A 24,362-nucleotide genomic window follows, 5' to 3' on the forward strand; every position below is an offset into this window, starting at 1 on the left:
AAGAAGAATTCTATTTCTTTAAGACACAAACCAACCAACCCCCTCGTTCCCAAACTCTCAAAGAACAAAGCAGCAGGTTCTCACGTTGAGGACTTCCTGCCGTAGAGTTGCGGGCTCCACGCAGCTGATCAGGCGCAGCAGGAGGTCCATCATGGCTGATGTATCTATATGCTTTAGCACCAGGCTAATAAATTTGTCTTTTTTCCTTAAAAATGCAATCACCTGAAAAGAAAAGTCACCATCAGTTGCTAGTACAACACACAGAGACGGCACAAAGAACTCCCTATGCTTCACCTTCTTGTCTCAACCAATCTTGATGCAGAACAGCTACCAGGTTGAGAAATTCTCTGGAGAAGGAGAGGAGAGAAAAACATCCTCGTTTCAAGGCAATACTAAATCAAATCTTTTTAGCTCTCTTTTCTTTCCTCTACACCACAGAGAAACCCAAGCCCACAGAAATAAGAGCATCAAGAAGCGGGTGAAGCTGGGGAATTTAAAAATCAACTTGGAATTGGGACACATGGATCCTGTGTTCAGCTCCTGTTTCCAGCACCCCTGTTGTAGGCATGAGACTTAGCCCTTGGTTAGGTAACGAGCTGGTTCTGGGCAATGATCAAAGGATGAATTGATATGATGAAAAATAAAGCTTTAGCTGTGGCACAGGAACACCCCAGCTACGGCAGCTCCGAAACCACAACCACGCAAAGGTGTCTCAATGAGCCAGCATCTCTCTCAGTTGAGGGATCTGAAGAACTTCTCAAAGCCTACACTTCAACTCCAACCTGGAAGAGCACAGCGAGCTGTTCTTCAAGGCTAAGAACACCATGAGATCACGAGGGTAGCAACGATACCACCACACAACACAACCAACGTTAGCGAATTCATTCGTGCTTACGTATGAGGACAAATCTCATCACTACCTGTTCCGTTTTTCTTGCAATGAGATTCCCAATAGTCTTACTGAAGAAACTGGCAAGCAAAGGGTTCAAAGGCGGCTCGTGATCCAAGAAGTCGTAGAGGATATTCAGCAGAGTTTCATCCCCTCCCAGCTTGTCGTTGATCTGCGGCACATCCGAGGTCAGCAGTTCACAGGCTGTGTTTGGATATCTGCAAGGACAGAACCAGAGCAACTAAAGGTGAAATGAAAACTCTCAAGAAAATCTTCCCTTCTTAAAGTTATAAAGCAAAGAGTAGAAGGATCGTCCTTCCTGGAGACGGGAAAAACCACAGAGGGAACAAGGGTCACCTACATTAACGGCACATTTCGAGGAGCATCATTTCCTGCAGCACATCGTGAGTGGTTTTTAACCACTGAATTATGCATCTCAGCGGCCTTCAGACTGCAGTTAGTGCTGGTTTTTGAAAGCGATGCTTAATCAGTTGCAATACAGAATCCCAGAATCAATGAGGTTGGAAGAACCCTCTGGGATCATCGAGTCCAACCACTGCCCTGACACCACCATGGCAACTAGACCAGGGCACTAAGTGCCATGGCCAGGCTTTTCTTAAACCCCTCCAGAGATGGGGACTCCACCACCTCCCTGGGCAGCCCCTTCCAATGCCTAATGACCCTTGCTGAGAAGAAATGCTTCCTCATGGCCAACCTGACCCTCTCCTGGCCAAGCTTGAGGCTGTGTCCTCTTGTCCTAGTGCTGGTTGCCTGGGAGAAGAGGCCAACTCCCACCCCGCTCCAACCTCCCTTCAGGTAGTTGTAGACTGCACTAAGGTCACCTCTGAGCCTCCTCTTCTCCAGGCTAAACACCCCCAGCTCCCTCAGCCGTTCCTCGCAGCTCAGACCCTCCGTTAAAAGCCAGCAGTACCATACTGCTACAGGGCCCTCTTTTGCAAACACTTCACTGATTCAGACCCTCCATTACTCACGTGATGAAGGAATGAAGCAGGGGATGGGAGGCTGTCTTGCACGCACGCTACAACCCCAAAATTCATCTCACTGGTTTTTATTTTTTTAAAAGAGGAGGGTCAGGTTGGACATGAGGAAGCATTTCTTCTCAGTAAGGGTCATTAGCCATTGGAAGGGGCTGCCCAGGGAGGTGGTGGAGTCCCCATCTCTGGAGGGGTTTAAGAAAAGCCTGGCCATGGCACTTAGTGCCCTGGTCTAGTTGCCATGGTGGTGTCAGGGCAATGGTTGGACTCGATGAGCCCAGAGGGCTCTTCCAACCTCATTGATTCTGGGATTGTGAGGTTAGTGTCTTAATCCCCCATTCCAGCTACTGTCCACCTATAAAAAGGGCTCAGGAGAACTCCTGCCAAAAAGCCCTCCTCACCACCCCACAGAGGTTACTGCAGTCAGCAGCAGCAGCTCATTAGTGCTGTGAAATTCAACCCACCACTGAACTTCGACACTATTTTCACAGTTTCAATGATATATACGAGCCTAGAGTCAAAAGGCAGCTGGACTTTATTTTTAAACCATCATTTGCTCTTGCCCCACTAATTGTTTGAGGCTCTGACAGGGCGTGCGCGTGGCTCAGCGGTTCTGAGCACAAAGCAGCAATTCTGAACACCAAACCTCCTGCTCGCTGCCAGCTCTCACCCATGCTTCCTAAAGTAGTTTTGATTTGTTCTCAAGCAATACAGATTAAGAATAAAACCTGTCCTTTACAGTTCGAGCATCTTCTCTCTGTAAGCAGAGCTGGGTATCTCCCCCCTCCCCCAAAAAGCAAAAAAGAAAATTTACGATGTATTTTAATAAGGGCCAACTAAATTAATGTTTAGTTTAAAGCTGCATTCTCTTCCAGTGAATTCTCCATCATCACTACACAGAATCCCAGACTGGTTAAGGGTTGGAAGGGACCTCTGGAGATCATCCAGCCCAACCCCTGCCAAAGCAGGGTCACCCAGAGCATGTCACACAGGGTCGTGTCCAGGTGGGTTTGAATATCTCCAGAGAAGGAGACTCCCCCCTCCCTGGGCAGCCTGTGCCAGGGCTCTGGCACCCTCACACCAAAGAAGTTCCTCCTCACATTCAGATGGAACTTCCCATGTTTCAGCTTGTGCCTGTTGCCCCTTGTCCTGTCACTGGGCACCACTGAGAAGAGTCTGGCCCCATCCCCTTGACACCCCCCTGAGGTATCTGTGAGCATTGATAAGATCCCCCCTCAGTCTGCTCTTCTCCAGCTGAACAGCCCCAGCTCCCTCAGCCTCTCCTCGCAGCAGAGATGCTCCAGCCCTCTGACCATCTCCGTACCCTCCGCTGGACTCTCTCCAGTAGCTCCTGGTCTTTCTTGAACTGGGGGGCCCAGAACTGCACACAGTTACTCCAGGTGTGGCCTCACCAGGGCCGTGTCGAGGGTCAGGAGAACCTCCCTTGACCTGCTGCCCACACTCTTCCTCACGCACCCCAGGACACCACTGGCCTTCCTGGCCCCAAGGGCACATTGTTGGCTCATGGGGAACTTGTTGTCCCCCAGAACCCCCAGGTCCTTCTCTGCAGAACTGCTCTCCAGTAGATCACCCCCAGCCTGTACTGGTCCATGGGGTTATTCCTCCCAAGGTGCAGGACCCTACACTTGCTTTTGTTGAACTCCATGAGGTTCCTCTCCCCCAGCTCTCCAGCCTGGCCAGGTCTCACTGAATGGCAGCACGGCCTGCTGGGGGATCGGTCACCCTTCCCAGTTTGGTGTCATCAGCAAATTTGCTGAGGGTACGCTCTGTTCCTTCATCCAGGTCATTGATGAATAAGTTAAACAGGACTGGACCCAGTACTGACCCCTGGGGAACACCACTAGCCACAGGCCTCCAACTAGACTGAGCACCGCTGATCACAACCCTTGGGGCTCTGTCGTTCAGCAAGTTCTCGATCCACCTCACTGTGCACTCATCCAACCCACACTTCTTGAGCCTTCCTATGAGGACCTTATGGGAGACAGTGTCAAAAGCCTTGCTGAAGTCAAGGTAGACAACATCCACTGCTCTCCCCTCATCAACCCAGACAGCCATGTCATCATAGAAGGCTATCAGATTGGTCAAGCACGATTTCCCCTTGGTAAATCCATGTTGACTACTTCTGATGACCTTCTCCACATGCTTAGAGATGGTCCTGTCTTCCTTTTCCCACCTGGATCACCCATCCGCCCTACACATCTCCGAGAGGCCTCCTTAGTTTGCTGGCTTCGAGTACTAGTGGGTTTGCCTTTAGCAAACTGCCTCTCCAAATCCCTCCGTTCATCCTCACAGATTAACTACCCACAATATCCTTTTCCCATATCTGGACACAACTTCCTTGCTGTGAGGCTGTACTTCCATCTGTGATGGATTATTTGTTTTTAACCACGCCAGTTTTCTACATTAGGATTTTTTTTTAATGTCTGTAATACAAGCTCTGCCTTTACCATGAGCCACTAGAATGTTTCCAGGCCAGCTGTGAGCTCTTTACTCTCTCACAGTACCACTTAATTCCTAACTAGCCTCCTCATATTTATGTAGCTCCATTCCTAAAAGTTAGAAAAACAAACCCCAGGCCCACGGTAATGCCGTTTATGTCATTTTTGCTCCTGCGAGGATGTTAAATCTGAGTACATTACGGTTACTATTACAAAGTGATTTTACAACAGTTATGTTTCTTACAGCCCCCAAGGGTATATAAAGAGTTATTTCTCCTTTTTCTGGCTCGCTGCTCCATGCAAAAGGCATTCACGATGCCTAAAAATTCATGCCCCGTGCCTCCCCGTGATATATATCCTGTCAGCAGGGGGATAAATGAAACCTCGCCTTGTTGCAGCACATTCTGCTCTTGCAGCCTCTACTGAGCCCAGGTTTCACACACTCAGATCTCATACTTCACAGAATCCCAGAATCAACCAGGTTGGAAGAGCCCTCTGGGCTCATCGAGTCCAACCATTGCCCTGACACCACCATGGCAACTAGACCAGGGCACTCAGTGCCATGGCCAGGCTTTTCTTAAACCCCTCCAGAGATGGGGACTCCACCACCTCCCTGGGCAGCCCCTGCCAATGGCTAATGACCCTTGCTGAGAAGAAATGCTTCCTCATGTCCAACCTGAACCTCCCCTGGCCAAGCTTGAGGCTGTGTCCTCTTGTCTTGTCGCTGGTTGCCTGGGAGAAGAGGCCGACTCCCACCCCGCTACAACCTCCCTTCAGGTAGTTGGAGACTGCACTAAGGTCACCTCTGAGCCTCCTCTTCTCCAGGCTGAACACCCCCAGAGTTCCTACATAACGTATTTCCTGGCATTCACTTACCTGGAAACAGTCACTGAAACCTCACTGACCAACCAGCTCACCTAATTATAAACCTAATCAATTCCACCATTTCTTCTGTGGATTTCAAGCACCAACAGCAATAATCAACCCTGATCCATTCCCACAGCAACAAACTTGCCTGTTTTATTTATTTATCCACAGAGCAACCTTTTATTTTTTACATAAACTTAACAGAGAAAAACAAACATCCCAAATCCAAAATGTAAATATTTTCAAGTATACATTCAGTTAACAATGTATAAACACAACTTGCTATGAGAAGGAAACACATCTAAAGAGCTCCCCACCATGAGGCTCTTTACAGAGTTAGGCCCTCTCCCTAACGATATGATCACCAAAATCAGGAGGTTTTGCATATGCAGCACATGGAAAATATTGCATCTTTATTCACTGTACAGCGCTCTGTCTTTGTGGGCTTGACTACTGAAAACCAGTCAAGTTCAGAAACTTATAACTTGGAGCACAACGCTCTTTGCTTGCACTTCTGATCATAGAATCACAGACTCACTGACTGGTTTGGATTGGGAGGGACTTTAAAGCCCATCCAGTTCCACCCCCCTGCCACGGGCAGGGACACCTTCCACCACACCAGGTTGCTCCCAGCCCCATCCAACCTGCCCTTGAACACTGCCAGGGAGGGGGCAGCCACAGCTGCTCTGGCCAACCTGGGCCAGGCTCTCACCACCCTCACACCAAAGAATTTCTTCCTCATATCTCATCTCAATCTCCCCTCTTTCAGTTTAAAACCGTTCCCCCTCGTCCTGTCACTCCAGGCCCTTGTCAAAAGCCCCTCTCCAGCTTTCCTGTAGCCCCTTCAGGCACTGGAAGGTGCTAGAAGGTCTCCCCGCAGCCTTCTCCTCTCCAGGCTGAACAGCCCCAGCTCTCTCAGCCTGTCTCCAGAGCAGAGGGGCTCCAGCCCTCTGAGCATCTCCGTCGCCTCCTCTGGACTCGCTCCAACAGCTCCGTGTCCTTCTGCTGTTGGGCCCCAGAGCTGGACGCAGCACTGCAGGGGGGTCTCCCGAGAGCGGAGCAGAGGGGCAGAATCCCCTCCCTGACCTGCTGGCCACGCTGCTGGGGATGCAGCCCAGCACACGGGTGGCTTTCTGGGCTGCCAGCGCACAGTGCCGGCTCATGGTGAGCTTCTCGTCACCCATCACCCCCAAGCCCTTCTCCTCAGGGCTGCTCTCAACCCATTCTCCGCCCAGCCTGGGTTTGTGCTTGGGATTGGCCAATCACAAGTATTTGTGCTTGGGATTGTTTGACAAAAACATACTAAAGGTACTTTTGAGATACTGCTTATTTTGCTTGCAAAGTTCTGAAAAAGCAGCAAGAGGGGTTTTTTTTTTAGACAAACTCAATGTTAAGCCATTAAAAATAAAGAAACAAGCTTCTGAAAACTCACTACAAGTAACAAAACGCTGTGAAATCTTTCCCAGTACTCGAAAGCCTTTCTCCTGAGACTGAAAAGGTTACGTCCAACTCGCAGCAGAGCCCTTGCAACATCAAGCTCTCTCATTCATAAAGGACAGAAAACAAACACCTACTTGAAGCGGACCTTCTCATCCATATCCACAGGGGGCTCATGGGTGATGAGGTTGACCAGCTCCTCCATGCAGTGTTGCTGGCACAGGAAGTCCAGCAGCTTGCGGTTCTGAGCCTTGCACTCCTGTAAGATGTCATCTTCATCCATCAGCTCGTGAAGTGTCACATCTTCTTTATCCAGCAGCTTGTCCACATGTGATGTTGTGTTCAAATCAAACTTCCAGAACATGTTGATGGGACACAACTAGCTGGAATGCAAAAGAATACGCGTTAATCTTCCATCTTTGCTATTTATTCCTCCTTTACGTATTCTGAGCAGAACACCTTGATGGAACTGCCAGCCAGCTGTAAAAATCAGTTAAATTCTGTAAAGAAAATTAGCAGCTTTTCGCACCAGAAAACTAACACGACTTCGATTATAGCTGGTATAACATCAACAATGGACACAATATGCATGAACCAACTTCTAACTGCAAGTATCTTGAACTAAAAATCAAAGAGTCTGTTCATACACAGAAAGGCTTTGCTGGATTAGAGTCACAGAATCCCAGAATCAACCAGGTTGGAAGAGCCCTCTGGGATCATCGAGTCCAACCATTGCCCTGACACCACCATGGCAACTAGACCAGGGCACTAAGGGCCATGGCCAGGCTTTTCTTAAACCCCTCCAGAGATGGGGACTCCACCACCCCCCTGGGCAGCCCCTTCCAATGGCTAATGACCCTTGCTGAGAAGAAATGCTTCCTAATGGCCAACCTGACCCTCCCCTGGCCAAGCTTGAGGCTGTGTCCTCTTGTCCTGTCGCTGGTTGCCTGGGAGAAGAGGCCGACTCCCACCCCGCTCCAACCTCCCTTCAGGTAGTTGTAGACTGCACTAAGGTCACCTCTGAGCCTCCTCTTCTCCAGGCTAAACACCCCCAGCTCCCTCAGCCGTTCCTCATAGGTCAGACCCTCCAGACCCTTCACCTTTATCTTCATTCTTCCCCAGTAACACTTCCAGTATCTTCAGGGAGTACAAGATAACTCCAATTTCTCATCAGGAGACATTTGTACTTCAAGAAGCAGCTCATGTAACTACCTGAGAATCGGAGCACAGCCTTGCGTTTCTGGCCCCCGTTTAGTGTTTCAGACTAAATTCTTCCCCAGACACCGTCCCATCCTCACTCAAACCCCACGGCTCTGCTACACGCACAGAAGCATAATAAAAGGAGAAAAAACTGGCTTCTGAAGGAAGGAGCCCCAAGCTGAAGAGCCGGTCGACTCCTGGGTCTGTTCGCTATGCAGAAGGTGCGGTGAAGGACCATGAAGAGTCGGCACCGTGCTGTAGGCTACGGGGAGCAAAGAGGGTTTCAAGAAATAAATAATAGTTAACACTAGAGTCACTTATTCCCCACTGACAAAGGTGATAAGCGTAGCTCAAACAAGAGAAATGTTATGTGTAATAACATCATTAAGCTAAAATATATTTTATAAAACGAAGTAAATTGGATGAGAGATGTCAACGTGCTCCATTCCCAGATGATCCGGGGAGAAGCGTGTGATTTTATACAGCAGGAGCACGATGCTTTTTTTAACCTAACCCACATTACTATTTCGGCAGCAGCAGGAACACTTGCTCCAACCATTCATTTTGCTTTCTCCAGTACCCAAAAATGTTACCGCACCCGATCCTTTGCCAGTTCCACTGCTTGTGTAATGACATCTTCAAGAAAGATGTTGAGGTGTTGGAGCGAGTGCAGAGGAGGGTGACCAAGTGGTGAAGGGTCTGGAGGGTCTGAGCTGCGAGGAACGGCTGAGGGAGCTGGGGGTGTTTAGCCTGGAGAAGAGGAGGCTCAGAGGTGACCTTAGTGCAGTCTACAACTACCTGAAGGGAGGTTGGAGCGCAGTGGGAGTCGGCCCCTTCTCCCAGGCAACTAGCCATAGGACAAGAGGACACAGCCTCAAGCTTGGCCAGGGGAGGGTCAGGTTGGACATTAGGAAGCATTTCTTCTCAGCAAGGGTCATTAGCCATTGGAAGGGGCTGCCCAGGGAGGTGGTGGAGTCACCATCTCTGGAGGGGTTTAAGCAAAGCCTGGCCATGGCACTTAGTGCCATGGTCTAGTTGCCATGGTGGTGTCAGGGCAATGGTTGGACTCGATGAGCCCAGAGGGCTCTTCCAACCTCAGTGATTCTGGGATTCTGTGATCTAAGAGAGAATATTGAAATTATCCTTTTTCAAAGGCAAACAGAAAACAACACTTCTGTCCTCCAGGAAGCTTTACTGCAGAAGGGGACACTGCTTTCCAGTTACCATAGCAGGCAATTTAAAAGGCTAAAGACCCAAATTTTTTAATTATGTTTAAATATTTGTGTCCCTTGCAGTGTAACTTTCACACTGAACCTCCAACTGAAGGACTTATAGGAACTACTGAATGAAAACATTAAAAGAAACACTAATTTTTTATTTATTTTTACCAATTATTGACATGCATTTTCTGCCCTACCTCTGTTCAAGGATCCTTCACTTGTGTGTGTATGTGTCCAAGGATGTCTAAAAGAACGAGGATTACCTGAAGAAATTAAGGCTATTTTTTTCTAGGAATAGCTCCATTACCCAGGCTATTTGATAACAAACTCTGTGAAGCTCCACTCAGCGCTTCAAAATTTGTCACAAATAACTTCTCTGTTTCAGAGAGCTTTTTTCCATGTCAAGAGAATTCTTTCTTTTAATGTCTTTATCATCTCAGAGATTTAGAAGAAACCAAGAAAATCATTGCAGGTTTGTCTTCTGTGGTACAGCGTTGCCGATATGATGAATCATAGAATCACAGACAGGTTTGGGTTGGAAGGGACCTTAAAGCCCATCCAGTCCCAACCCCCTGCCACGGGCAGGGACACCTTCCACCACACCAGGTTGCTCCAAGCCCCATCCAACCTGACCTTGAACACTGCCAGGGAGGGGGCAGCCACAGCTGCTCTGGCCAACCTGGGCCAGGCTCTCACCACCCTCACACCAAAGAATTTCTTCCTCACATCTCATCTCAATCTCCCCTCTTGCAGTTTAAAACCGTTCCCCCTCGTCCTGTCACTCCATGCCCTTGTCAAAAGCCCCTCTCCAGCTTTCCTGCAGCCCCTTCAGGCACTGGAAGGTGCTAGAAGGTCTCCCCGCAGCCTTCTCTTCTCCAGGCTGAACAGCCCCAGCTCTCTCAGCCTGTCTCCAGAGCAGAGGGGCTCCAGCCCTCGGACCATCTCCGTGGCCTCCTCTGGACTCGCTCCAACAGCTCCGTGTCCTTCTTCTGTTGGGCCCCAGAGCTGGACGCAGCACTGCAGGGGGGTCTCCCGAGAGCGGAGCAGAGGGGCAGAATCCCCTCCCTGACCTGCTGGCCACGCTGCTGGGGATGCAGCCCAGCACACGGGTGGCTTTCTGGGCTGCCAGCGCACGGTGCCGGCTCATGGTGAGCTTCTCGTCACCCATCACCCCCAAGTCCTTCTCCTCAGGGCTGCTCTCAACCCATTCTCCACCCAGCCTGGGTTTGTGCTCGGGATTGCCCCGACCCCCGTGCAGGAAGCCCTATTTCAATGTATTGGTGTTGCAAGACTGGATTACAAAGGGAGCATTTAAGCTGGGAACTACCAAGCCATCCGAAGTAGTTTCCTCGCAGCTTTGTCTTCCCGCAGTCCTCCTGGACGCCACGTTTACTCGTTGGCTTTGGACTGTTGGCATTTTGAGGCAGAGCTCCCATCCACATGATGGGGAAGTACATGGCCTCGAGCCCCGCCGAAACAGAACGGAGATCCTGATCAAGCATCACATCTCAAAGACCACTTTATACTGACAAAGTTCCTTTAAACATCAGGCGTCAATCACTTCTAGTCAAACCCACAGCATCCCGTTTCTTGTAACGCTGCCTACGAATGTCAAGGCTACTGGCTTTAGTGGTGATGGGCCCATGCTCAGTTAGCAGGAGGAAAGGCAGTAGGTGTCACAGAATCAACCATGTTGGAAGAGCCCTCTGGGATCATCGAGTCCAACCATTGCCCTGACACCACCATGGCAACTAGACCAGGGCACTAAGTGCCATGGCCAGGCTTTTCTTCAACCCCTCCAGAGATGGTGACTCCACCACCTCCCTGGGCAGCCCCTTCCAATGCCTAATGACCCTTGCTGAGAAGAAATGCTTCCTCATGGCCAACCTGAACCTCCCCTGGCCAAGCTTGAGGCTGTGTCCTCTTGTCCTAGCGCTGGTTGCCTGGGAGAAGAGGCCGACTCCAACTTCACTACAACCTCCCTTCAGGTAGTTGTAGACTGCACTAAGGTCACCTCTGAGCCTCCTCTTCTCCAGGCTAAGGAGGGGAGAAGCTGTCCAAAACAACTCAGACCTCCCCCACGGCCCATCCACTGCCAGTCCCTGACCATCTTCCAAACTGCCAGATCAGTTTAGGTTGACCCTAGCCTGTTGGGAACTAGTCCCCCACAAAAGATAGCACAAAATATGGCAGAGAGAGCAGCACTTTCTAATTTGAGCTATTTAAATCAACAGTACATTGAAATAAATTTTTAAAAAGTTAGTTTTTAGCATTTTTAGCATCCTCATTTGGATGGGGCTTGGAGCAACCTGGTCTGGTGGAAGGTGTCCCTGCCCGTGGCAGGGGGTTGGGACTGGATGGGCTTTAAGGTCCCTTCCAACCCAAACCAGTCTGGGATTCTATGACAGCACCAAGCAGGAGCTGCTGCATCCATCCATTCAGCTCCTGAAAACGCACTCAAGGAACTGAATTTCTGCATTAGGAAGAGACATCTGAATTTTCAACCTACGTGACATTTCTGTGACAGTAAGGCTGTTGGGCTGCACGGTGTGTTCGTTACAAACTGTTCTTCAGATATTTTTAACTATCTCTGCTTAGTTATAAATTCACCGAGTGAAAAGCTGGCCCAAAAGACCTTAAATTAAGAATGTTTGGGTGCACAGTTAACCCAAATCCATCTATATTCCGTAGATAGATGTGGAATACACACGTAAATCTCACTTTTCAAATTTAAACCCATTACAAATATGTCAATTCTACAGTTTCTCAAAACTTTTTATACATCTATAAGAAAAGCTGTTAATCTACAGGAGACACTGATAAGTTGTCCTTAGGAAAGGAATCACAGAATCAACCAGGTTGGAAGAGACCTCAGGGATCATCAAGCCCAACCGTTAAAGGCAGACGGCTCTTCTCTCATCGCAGAGCACGCAGATCCCCTTCCCAACCTCCTTCTTCAAACAAAGGTTGAGGAGAACTGCTGAGGGCTTTGGCCTCTCCTGCTCCTCGCTGGTGGAACTGGGCTTCTTGAAGATGCTGATGCAACTCCCAGCACCCCGGGACTGGGTGCAGCTGCATGAGCCAGCAGTGTGCCCGGGTGGCCAAGAAGGCCAGTGGCATCCTGGCCTCTATCAGGAATAGTGTGGCCAGCCGGTCTGGGGCAGGGATCGTCCCTCTGTACTGGGCACTGGTGAGGCCGCACCTTGAATCCTGTGTCCAGTTCTGGGCCCTGCACTGCAAGAGAGATGTTGAGGTGTTGGAGCGAGTCCAGAGGACAGCGACCAAGCTGGTGAAGGGTCTGGAGGGTCTGACCTCCGAGGAGCGGCTGAGGGAGCTGGGGGTGTTTAGCCTGGAGAAGAGGAGGCTCAGAGGTGACCTTAGTGCAGTCTACAACTACCTGAAGGGAGGTTGTAGTGAAGTGGGAGTCGGCCTCTTCTCCCAGGCAACCAGCGACAGGACAAGAGGACACAGCCTCAAGCTTGGCCAGGGGAGGGTCAGGTTGGACATGAGGAAGCATTTCTTCTCAGCAAGGGCCATTAGCCATTGGAAGGGGCTGCCCAGGGAGGTGGTGGAGTCACCATCTCTGGAGGGGTTTAAGAAAAGCCTGGACATGGCACTTAGTGCCATGGTGTAGTTGCCATGGTGGTGTCAGGGCAATGGTTGGACTCGATGATCCCAGAGGGCTCTTCCAACCTGGTTGATTCTGTGATTCTGAGCAGGGAGACTCTCCCACCACGTTGCCTGAAGCACATGCAACAACATGAGACTCTTCTTCTCCACCCTCACCCCAAGCCAAAAAAAAGCTCTTTTAGCTACAGCGATCTTACAGGCTCCTCAGTAAAACACAGCAAGTGAGATCTGGAAATGATTGTTCACGGCATATTGAAACCAACAGTTAGGCCAAAGCAGGTGTGCAGGCGATGAAGGGAGACTTTGTAATCCACCTCACATCTTCGCAAGCTTGAAAACAGAAAGGGATCATACACAAAAAACCCCCAGAGACACGTACACACCACTTAAGGACCAGCAGAATGAGTCATGACCGACAGGAGCCAGATGAACTGTCCTGGAAGGCCACAGGACAGGCACAAGAGAGACAATACGCTGCTGTAACCCTGTCCATAGGGTCTGACCTATGGTGCCTCTGGAAGCAGAGAAGTACAGCAAAGGCTGAACAAGCAGCTCCCAGCGCTAGTGAATTGAGAGTCACAGAATTTGGGTTGGAAGGGACCTTAAAGCCCATCCAGTCCCACCCCCCTGCCACGGGCAGGGACACCTTCCACCACACCAGGTTGCTCCCAGCCCCATCCAACCTGCCCTTGAACACTGCCAGGGAGGGGGCAGCCACAGCTGCTCTGGGCAACCTGGGCCAGGCTCTCACCACCCTCACACCAAAGAATTGCTTCCTCACATCTCATCTCAATCTCCCCTCTTGCAGTTTAAAACCGTTCCCCCTCGTCCTGTCACTCCATGCCCTTATAAAAAGCCCCTCTCCAGCTTTCCTGTAGCCCCTTCAGGCACTGGAAGGTGCTAGAAGGTCTCCGCGGAGCCTTCTCTTCTCCAGGCTGAACAGCCCCAGCTCTCTCAGCCTGTCTCCAGAGCAGAGGGGCTCCAGCCCTCGGAGCATCTCCGTGGCCTCCTCTGGACTCGCTCCAACAGCTCCGTGTCCTTCTTCTGTTGGGCCCCAGAGCTGGACGCAGCACTGCAGGGGGGTCTCCCGAGAGCGGAGCAGAGGGGCAGAATCCCCTCCCTGACCTGCTGGCCACGCTGCTGGGGATGCAGCCCAGCACACGGGTGGCTTTCTGGGCTGCCAGCGCACGGTGCCGGCTCATGGTGAGCTTCTCGTCACCCATCACCCCCAAGCCCTTCTTCTCAGGGCTGCTCTCAATCCATTCATCCCCCATCTGTACTGACAGTGGGGATTGTCCCAGCTCAGGTGCAGGACCTTGCACTTGGCCTTGTTGAACTTCATGCGGTTCGCACAGGACTGCTCAAGCCTGTGAAGGTCCCTCTTGATGGCATCCCTTACCTCTAGTGAATCAACCTGCACCACTCAGCTTAGTGTCATCTGCAAACGTGGTGAGGGTGCACTCAATCCCACTGTCATTGAGGAAGATATTAAACAGTGTGGATCCTTGAGGGACACCACTCACTACAGGTTTCCACTTGGACACTGAGCCACTGACTAACTCTTTGGATGTGACTATCCAGTCAATTTCTTATCCATCTACCAGTTCATCCAGTAAACCCCGATCTGTCCAATTCAGTGGCCAGAACATTGTGTAGGACCATACCAAAGGCCTTACAGAAGTCCCGGTAGATGACATCTGTAGCTCTTCCCTTGTCCACTGATGCAGTCACTCCACTGTAGAAGGCCCCTAGATGAGTCAGGCACGATTTGCCCTCGGTGAAGCCATGTTGGCTGTCTCTAATCACCTCCCTGTCTTCCATATGTTTCCACATCTTCCAGGAGGATCTGCTCCATGATCTTACAGGGGTGAGGCTGACTGGTCAGCAGTTCCCAGGGTCCTCCTTTTTACCATTTTTAAGAACAGGCGTGATGTTTCCCCTTTTCCAGTCACCAGGGACTTCACCTGACTGCCACAACTTTTCAAATATGATGGAGAGTGGCTTGGTGACTACATCAGCCAATTCCCTCAGGACCCTGGGAGGAAGCTTGTCAGGTCCCACGCACCGACGTGTTCCTCAGGTGGTCTCCAACCTGATCTTCCCTTACAATGGGAGGGACTGCCTTGAGGTCTGGGGGCTTGAGAGATGTGGGAAGGGCGATTACTATTGAAAACTGAGGCAGACAAATTGCTGGGCACCTCAGCCTTCTCCATCTCAGCTGTCACCAGTTCTCCTGTCTTATTTATTGCAGAGGGGGCAGCTGTGGATTTTCTTTAATCTTCCTTTTCTGGCCAATGTACCTGGAAAAGTCCTCATTAATCTTTGCATCCCTTGCCATTCATTGAGAGTTTGCAGGCTTGGAAGGTCCAGAAGAACTTTCCACACAGACATGCAACATCAGGATGCTTAGAGTCGACAGTGGGGCAGTGGCACACCATTACCCATACCCAGGCAGCACCAACAAGACAGAAGAGTGGACTTCTTGATGAAACCCAGCTACGTCACTTGTGGAAGCAGCAGGATATGTACACACACCGACTTCAGGATGTGTGCTTTCACCTGAAGCACACGCAGTCTTCTACAATACACAACATCACTGATGAAGCATAGGAAAAGATATTGAAAACACAGGACAGAGGGCCAGAAAAAAGTTCTACACGACGGAAATTACACCTCTGTGAATGCTCCGTTTTGAGTTGTGCCAAGAAACAAACTAGTAGGCCTGTAACATCATAAAAAATGTTCATGATTACTTCAAAAACACCTGATAATCTAGAGGAGTAACCGTCCTATTCTGCGATGATTAGCTACTTAGTTTTCTTTATCTGCTTCGCTGTAGGTAAGCCATCCTAACCGCTTGTTCTCTACGAGCCATGGAGAGCTTGAAGAGAAGCGTTCAGAAGAAATGGGATCTCCCCATAAAGAACCCGAGCTATTGTGAAGAACTTCAGCAGCATTAACCACCGAAGTGCAGTTCATCTAACATGTACTTTAGTGCAGCCAGCCGGTCTGGGGAAGGGATCGTCCCTCTGTACTTGGCACTGGTGAGGCCACACCTTGAATCCTGTGTCCAGTTCTGGGCCCCGCACTGCAAGAGAGATGTTGAGGTGTTGGAGCGAGTCCAGAGGAGGGCGACCAAGCTGGGGAAGGGTCTGGAGGGTCTGAGCTGCGAGGAACGGCTGAGGGAGCTGGGGGTGTTTAGCCTGGAGAAGAGGAGGCTCAGAGGTGACCTTAGTGCAGTCTACAACTACCTGAAGGGAGGTTGTAGCGGGGTGGGAGTCGGCCTCTTCTCCCAGGCAACCAGCGATAGGACAAGAGGACACAGCCTCAAGCTTGGCCAGGGGAGGGTCAGGTTGGCCATTAGGAAGCATTTCTTCTCAGCAAGGGTCATTAGCCATTGGAAGGGGCTGCCCAGGGAGGTGGTGGAGTCCCCATCTCTGGAGGGGTTTAAGAAAAGCCTGGCCATGGCACTTAGTGCCCTGGTCTAGTTGCCATGGTGGGGTCAGGGCAATGGTTGGACTCGATCCCAAAGTGCTCTTCCAACCTGATTGATTCTGTGATTCTGTGGATATATTTTTGTTTTTTCCTACCCTCAACATAGGGCTGAGAAGCCAAGGGAAGCGTTTATTAACCCAACAGGCAAGAAGCCAAACAGAATCCAAGCTTCAGCTTCCAACATCACCTTCTAGCTGATGACAATCTCTCCCTCTCTAAACGAAGAGGCTTTTATGATTTTCTTGAAATACAGTAACTTCTTGGGTTGGGATTTCTTCATCTCTTGGATCTTCTCAGAAAAAGCAAAGCAGTGCCTCAGAGAAGGCCTACAATAGCCCTGAGATGCCTCATCAAGAGAAGCAGTACGGTCTGTCAGTCTTCAATGAGAACATTGAAGCAGAAGCACAGGACCCACCGCTGGAAAGCAAGGCAAGAGTGACCTTCTTCTGGTCAACTGCCTCAACCTCCTGTTATCATTTCTCCACAGATAATCTTAAATCACACCTGAAACTGCATGTTTGATAACTATCAGTGAATACACCCTATGGATTCACCTCATCTTTTTAAACCCATTTGGGCTTGCCATCAAAAATGTTCTCTGACCTCAAACCATACCAAAGTTTCAAATTGTTTGGAAAAGTACTTTTTTAAACCAGCTGGTTTGAATTCACTGCGTAACATTCCTCCTCCCACCCACGCTGAGTTGTAAAATGCAACTGCCTCACATTCACTTTCTCCACAACACAAATTAAACAAGTTAGAATTGTTTAAGAAGTACATGAGGATTGTAGAAGATAAGGGGCAGGATAATTTAAAAACTTCAAGCTGTATACAGCAGACGAATTAGAAAGCTGCTCCATTTTTAGGAAATATGAATTTGGAAAGCTATAATTTTTTCTATACCTAAGAAGTTAAGAGTTAAGTCTCCATCTTTGTTTTAATCTGATCTCTACACTAAAATAGTCAGTACCTTCATAAAATTATTTTAAAACAAAAGGGTGCAACAAAAAGGAGCATTTGGTAGAAGTGGTAACTCTTCCTTAAAGGTGATGGAGAAGTTCCTTGGATAAACTCAAGGAAGAGAACAGAGACATAAGTGGGTTTGGACCATAACTAAATAGTTACCATTCAAAATGAATTTGAATTTTCTAATTTTACTAACAATATTCCTTTTCCACTGCTTAGTTGTCTGTCTTTCACCTAACCGGACACTACCAAAAGCTCATTCCTGCCATCAAGATGTTGAGGTGTTGGAGCGAGTGCAGAGGAGGGCGACCAAGCTGGGGAAAGGTCTGGAGGGTCTGACCTGCGAGGAACGGCTGAGGGAGCTGGGGGTGTTTAGCCTGGAGAAGAGGAGGCTCAGAGGTGACCTTAGTGCAGTCTACAACTACCTGAAGGGAGGTTGTAGCGCAGTGGGAGTCGGCCTCTTCTCCCAGGCAACCAGCGACAGGACAAGAGGACACAGCCTCAAGCTTGGCCAGGGGAGGGTCAGGTTGGCCATGAGGAAGCATTTCTTCTCAGCAAGGGTCATTAGCCATTGGAAGGGGCTGCCCAGGGAGGTGGTGGAGTCACCATCTCTGGAGGGGTTTAAGAAAAGCCTGGCCATGGCACTTAGTGCCCTGGTCTAGTTGCCATGGTGGTGTCAGGGCAATGGTTGGACTCGATGAGCCCAGAGGGCTCTTCCAACCTCAGTGATTCTGGGATCCTGTGATCTACCATGGTTCACTTGTTCTCCTCACATTTAAGTTTCCAGTTTTGTAAAAGTGGGGAAGTCCTGAGCTGCAGGAGGATGTTGTAGAGATTAACAGCTGCAAACAGCTTAAAATAAGCTTTCCGTAACCGGGTATTTCTCCACCGAGCTGTCACCCCCCACCACCGGCCCGGCTTTATTTGTAGCCGTGGCAAAGTTTGTTTGAGACACCACCAGGCTACTTACAGTCATGTAGATACTCAAAACAATCCCTGTTACGCTGCTGCTCAAGTTTCACTTTCCTTCCTTAAACAACAAGTAAAAGAGAGCTAAATCAGAATATGAGAGCACGAGGAGAAACATGTTAGGGTCAAGGTTCACATTCTTGCTGCTCAAGATAACTCCTGCTATTTTTCTTTTAAAGCTGTTTCTAGCTCTTATATTTGGGGGAAAAAAATGAAATGTACTCATTATAACTGCTACAGTGACACTTGTCCAGCCTGCAAGTTTTCTTCAGCAGTGGAAAAGGCAGCAAGAAACAACACCCGCTGCTTCCACCGAGCAAGAGCAGGAGCTAAAGCTCACCCTGGCCCAGCTCTGCGGGCTCGGAAGCCCAGCCGGGTTCTACAGGGACTGCTCAGTCTGTGGGGATGAGCCACCTACACGGAAGCACAGACCACCATAACATGGAGGGAGCCAAGAGAAGGCCATCAAGCAATGCCACCCCCCAGTCAGCCAGTGGTTAAGGTCCCATGGTAAGGGACACGCCGCCTTCATTTTCCCAAGTGCTTTAATCAGCTGTGAAGCAATTACCGCTCCTGACCTCTAACACTTCCCAATTGTCTCCAAATTACACCGAAGAATCACTGTTCTTCACACTTGGCTTTTGATTCCGGTGTTTTATAGATGTCAAATAAAAGACCCAAGTTGCTTATTTTCAAGCAGTTAATTCAATCACAACGGCACAGTTCACACAGAATCAATCAACCAGGTTGGAAGAGCCCTCTGGGCTCATCGAGTCCAACCATTGCCCTCACACCACCATGGCAACTAGACCAGGGCACTAAGTGCCATGGCCAGGCTTTTCTTAAACACCTCCAGAGATGGTGACTCCACCACCTCCCTGGGCAGCCCCTGCCAATGGCTAATGACCCTTGCTGAGAAGAAATGCTTCCTAATGGCCAACCTGACCCTCCCCTGGCCAAGCTTGAGGCTGTGTCCTCTTGTCCTAGCGCTGGTTGCCTGGGAGAAGAGGTCGACTCCCACCCCGCTACAACCTCCCTTCAGGTAGTTGTAGACTGCACTAAGGTCACCTCTGAGCCTCCTCTTCTCCAGGCTAAACACCCCCAGCTCCTTCAGCCGTTCCTCGCAGGTCAGACCCTCCAGACCCTTCCCCACCTTGGTCGCCCTCCTCTGCACTCGCTCCAACACCTCAACATCTCTCTTGCAGTGCGGGGCCCACAACTGGACACAGGATTCAAGGTGCGGCCTCACCAGTGCCCAGTACAGAGGGACGATCCCTGCCCCAGACCGGCTGGCTACACTATTCCTGATAGAGGCCAGGATGCCATTGGCCTTCTTGGCCACCTGGGCACACTGCTGGCTCACGTTCAGCCGCCTGTCCATCAGCACCCCCAGGGCTCTTTCCACCGGGCCGCTTTGTAACCACTCTTCCCCCAGTTGATACCCAGTTGCAGGTAATTTTATCTGGGCAACCAGTTTACTGAACAGCTTCTTAAGATCATATTTAAATTTACACCCAAACTGATCGAGTTTTATTGTCAGTCTTTACGCATCCATAGCACCCTCCCTGTCCTCTGCATCATTAATGCTGTAATGCCACAGAGCACTAGAAAACTTTTATTGAAAGGCAGCTACGGAGGAAGGGAGGAGGGTCTGACAACCTGGGCTGGGCACGTGCTCTGCTGTCCCGTGACAATCACCTTTGGTGTCAGAATAAAACAAAATACACCATTTAGTCCACTGATTTGTTAGTTTTCTTCTGTTCTTGCTTGAAGCCACAAAAATAAGACTTTTTGAAAGCTTAGGTGAAGGAACAAGCCATTTCACTGAAGGCTCTGACAAATTGTGCCATTAAAAAAAATATAAAAGGACAAATTTCTTATTACAATTCACAGCAAGAAACATGTCAGGTTCAAACCATCTTGTATAGAAGATAGATTTGATTCATTTATGACAATGAGCAGCTTTTAAGGGAGGCAGGTGCTTTCCAGACACAGGGAGGAGGGACTGTCCTTGCTCTAGGTAGTATGAAAAAAAAAAAAAGGCAACTAAGTGGATGGAGAACAGAAAAACTGAGCAGAACAGAGGTGGCAAAAGGTGTTCCTTGTTTGATATTTTTAAACAGTAAGTGGATTAATTGTTGCAACTCTCTGTAAACTCATCTTTAAGCCTAGTCTGTAGCAGTGCTCATTGGGTGAGCTGGGGAAGAGCTGATGTCTGCTGTCCCCAGGGCATTCCAGTCAGCAACATCCCTTCGGCCTCGTGTTTTGTGTGCAAGAGAGATAATACACACAGCTCTGAGGAGGCAGGGCTTGTTAGTAATCCCACACAGGAACGGGGAGATGAAATACTTCCTACATTCTGCTGAGCAACTTAATCTCAGAATTGATGAGGTTGGAAGGGACCTCTGGGCTCATCGAGTCCAACCATTGCCCTGACACCACCACGGCAACTAGACCATGGCACTAAGGGCCATGGCCAGGCTTTTCTTAAACCCCTCCAGAGATGGGGACTCCACCACCTCCCTGGGCAGCCCCTTCCAATGCCTAATGACCCTTGCTGAGAAGAGATGCTTCCTCATGTCCAACCTGACCCTCCCCTGGCCAAGCTTGAGGCTGTGTCCTCTTGTCCTAGCGCTGGTTGCCTGGGAGAAGAGGCCGACTCCCACTGCGCTACAACCTCCCTTGAGGTAGTTGTAGACTGCACTAAGGTCACCTCTGACTCTCCTCTTCTCCAGGCTAAACACCCCCAGCTCCCTCAGCCATTCCTCGCAGCTCAGACCCTCCAGACCCTTCCCCACCTTGGTCGCCTTCCTCTGCACTCGCTCCAACACCTCAACATCTCTCTTGCAGTGCGGGGCCCAGAACTGGACACAGGATTCAAGCTGCGGCCTCACCAGTGCCCAGTACAGAGGGACGATCCCTTCCCCAGACCGGCTGGCTACACTATTCCTGATAGAGGCCAGGATGCCATTGGCCTTCTTGGCCACCTGGGCACACTGCTGGCTCACGTTCAGCCGCCTGTCCATCAGCACCCCCAGGGCTCTTTCTAACCACTCTTCCCTCAGCCTGTAGCGCTGCGGGGGGTTGGTGTGGCCCAAGTGTCAGACCCGGCCCTTGTTCTTGTTGAACCTCACGCCGTTGGTCTCGGCCCATCGATCCAACCCGTCCAGACCCCCCTGCAGACCCTTCCTGCCCTCCAGCAGATCGACACTCCCACCCAGCTTGGGGTCATCTGCACATTCCCTGAGGGTGCACTCCATCCCTACGTCTAGATCATCTCTAAAGATATTGAACAGCACCGGCCCCAGCACTGAGCCCTGGGGAACACCGCTAGTGAACCAAAAGCCTCGTCCTTCTTACCACAAAACTTAGCGTCTTGCAACGCTTCTTTGGCTGCCATAAAAAATACACTGCATCTCCTGCTTCCCCTACAACTGGGGGGGAATTTTTTGTCCTACTCTATTATCTGAATTCAATACTTGCATTATTTGGCCCAGGACTATCACTGTAGGCAGTTCCGTAGTTACCAACGGCTGCCCTGAGCCTCACCGAGTATGGGCAGACATGCAGAAACCCACAGCATTTTCCAACCTTTTACAACACTCTCAGTACTCCAAGACCAGTAAAAACGAACACGGAGGGCCAGCAATCACCGCAGGCAACTCCTGCTGGAAACTGGGAGGAAATCACCAAGATTTACTGATTTTTTTTTTTTAATTTAAGCCCATTCCTGATAAAATAAAACATTGAACATTTTCCACTTCGTTACTAAGTGGAAACACATGGGAATGGTGAGAGAAGTACATTATCCTGCTTGTTTCCATAAAGAAAGTATTTTTGAATATTCTGACTTTCCTGTAACATCCTTTCTGCTATAAAAATACAAAGGACAAACAGAACTTCAGCAGCTATGTCACAGCTGAGGCGTCCTCCTAGGTCCCATTTCATTGTCTCTAGTCTCGACAGGCACGGATTCCTGATGTGAATTTTAAGGTTATTTTATGATTTTGCTAATACCCACTCTCCGTTATTTCCTCTATAAGCATAAATAATTTTAAGCTTTGCTACACAAAGACAGCAAACCCTAGATACTGCAATTTGAGAGAATTATCTGAGCAAGTTTTAGAACATACCTGCAAGCCAGGGGGTAACAGATCACCAGGACTAGATGGCATTCACCCAAGAGCTCTACACCTTTAAAAGCGCAGCTACTGAACAACTAATTGCAGGGAATAAAGTATCACTTTATTTAACCTGGTGAACTTCAAGCCTAAAACCAGCTTTTTAAACAAACTGTTGCACAATCTAGAAAACCCACAACGAAAGCACACAGACAGACAAGGACAGTACGATCGATAGTTCATCTGAATTCCCACAGAAGTATTTTGCATTAAACAACTTTAAAGAAAAGCTCACTTTGTGAATCAGCAGCTGGTTAAAACACACGAAATAAATCAAAAGAAAATTAAAAAAAAAATAGAAAAAGGCAGCAAGTAGAGTCCCCACAGAAACAGTGCTGCTCAATGTATTTATACGTGATCTCAGAAGACAGACAAATCCCAGAACCGATGAGGTTGGAAGAGCCCTCTGGGATCATCGAGTCCAACCATTGCCCTGACACCACCATGGCAACTAGACCAGGGCACTAAGTGCCATGGCCAGGCTTTTCTTAAACCCCTCCAGAGATGGTGACTCCACCACCTCCCTGGGCAGCCCCTTCCAATGGCTAATGACCCTTGCTGAGAAGAAATGCTTCCTCATGTCCAACCTGACCCTCCCCTGGCCAAGCTTGAGGCTGTGTCCTCTTGTCCTGTCGCTGGTTGCCTGGGAGAAGAGGCCGACTCCCACCCCGCTACAACCTCCCTTCAGGTAGTTGTAGACTGCACTAAGGTCACCTCTGAGCCTCCTCTTCTCCAGGCTAAACACCCCCAGCTCCCTCAGCCGTTCCTCGCAGCTCAGACCCTCCAGACCCTTCCCCAGCTTGGTCGCCCTCCTCTGGACTCGCTCCAACACCTCAACATCTCTCTTGCAGTGCGGGGCCCAGAACTGGACACATAATAGCAAGGTAGCAACATTTACTAGTGATAGGAAAATTACTCAGCCTAAACCTACCAAAGCTGTCAGAAACAGCTGCACCATGATTTCATGTTAAGAAGCAGCCAGACAGTGGAACTGCAGATTTAACTCAGTGCTGACAAAAGCCAAGTACTAATCATGGCAGAAAACCCACCACTGAACAACCACCGCTAAGTCAGTTAACATCCCTCTGACCAGGGACCTGTGGCCACCCAGCGCTCCCAGACAGAAGCACCCAAAGCTTTGTTATGGGCACATCAGGAAAAGAAATACTTGCAGGGTTTATGTCACCAACAGGTATTTGAGTGGCAACTGCATCATTTCAGGTGAATTTGTCTTTCTGAAAAGAGGACAAGCAGGGGATGAGCAATTTGCCCCTGTCCACTATGTCGTGACTGGCAAATCTTGCCTCTGGGCTTGGTTTAGTCTAACCCAGGAGCTTTCTGGGACCAGTCTCCATCTGCAGTGTCCTCTGGATCCTCAGGAAGTCTCTCATTCTCCAGCAGTTCTGAAGCCAGGCTGTCCATCTGCCCCTTGTCATCTGAGATGCATCCCATGCTCTCCTGCGCCACCAGTTTCTTCCCTGCTGAACTTTCACACGCTCACACTCTTCTGCCTCCCCCATCCCGTGTTCTGGGAGCTTCTTCCCCCAAGCATGCTCAGATGACCCCAGGAAGGAGCCATCTCCCCTCCTTCCCGAGGGCTTCGCCTGACCTGAGTGCCACAGCCAAGAGAAAGCAAACAAGCAGTCCTCCTCTGTGATGCACAACAACCCTTCTGAAGAAACATGACTTTTAAATATACAAATACAACAGATTTTGTTTGTTACAGCCATTTGGAAACGATCTTGGAGCCACTGTTCAAGGATCCCAACATCAGGCAGCAGCCAAAGAGGTAAAAGTAATGTCAAAAGGGATTACAAGAAAGAATAAGCAAGTAAACAGAAGGCATGACATCATTGGACTATGGTGTGCTTGCATCTCAAGCGCTAGTCTGGTTAGCTGCTCTCAGAAGAGACAGCAGAGCTCCAACAAGTCCAGCTGGTCTGATCAGCTTCTCTTCAGAGAGACTGAGCAGAAGGAGAGACAGCACAGCTTCTTGTGGAAGATGCGTTAAACTTGACTTGATACATGACCACAGCTCAGAAAAACAACAGATA

General features: G+C 49.6%; 1 protein-coding gene across 7 annotated transcripts in view; it reads right to left on the reverse strand.

The window, feature by feature from the left end:
• PPP6R2 (protein phosphatase 6 regulatory subunit 2) overlaps positions 1–24,362 on the reverse strand; it is a 96,367-nt gene that overhangs the window by 43,080 nt on the left and 28,925 nt on the right. For 6 of the 7 annotated variants that reach the window (XM_068401668.1, XM_068401663.1, XM_068401665.1 and 3 more), the window contains 3 exons: positions 6,785–7,030; positions 921–1,107; positions 85–222 (listed from right to left, as the gene is read on the reverse strand). In XM_068401668.1, the coding sequence (XP_068257769.1) occupies positions 85–222; positions 921–1,107; positions 6,785–7,011 (552 nt within the window). In that variant the 5' untranslated portion in view covers positions 7,012–7,030. Of the gene's footprint in view, positions 1–84; positions 223–920; positions 1,108–6,784; positions 7,031–24,362 lie in introns of those variants that run through there. The other variant, XM_068401669.1, reaches the window with a different exon arrangement.

The sequence above is a fragment of the Nyctibius grandis genome, chromosome 5, assembly GCF_013368605.1.
Source record: "Nyctibius grandis isolate bNycGra1 chromosome 5, bNycGra1.pri, whole genome shotgun sequence".
NCBI classification, from domain to species: domain Eukaryota; kingdom Metazoa; phylum Chordata; class Aves; order Nyctibiiformes; family Nyctibiidae; genus Nyctibius; species Nyctibius grandis.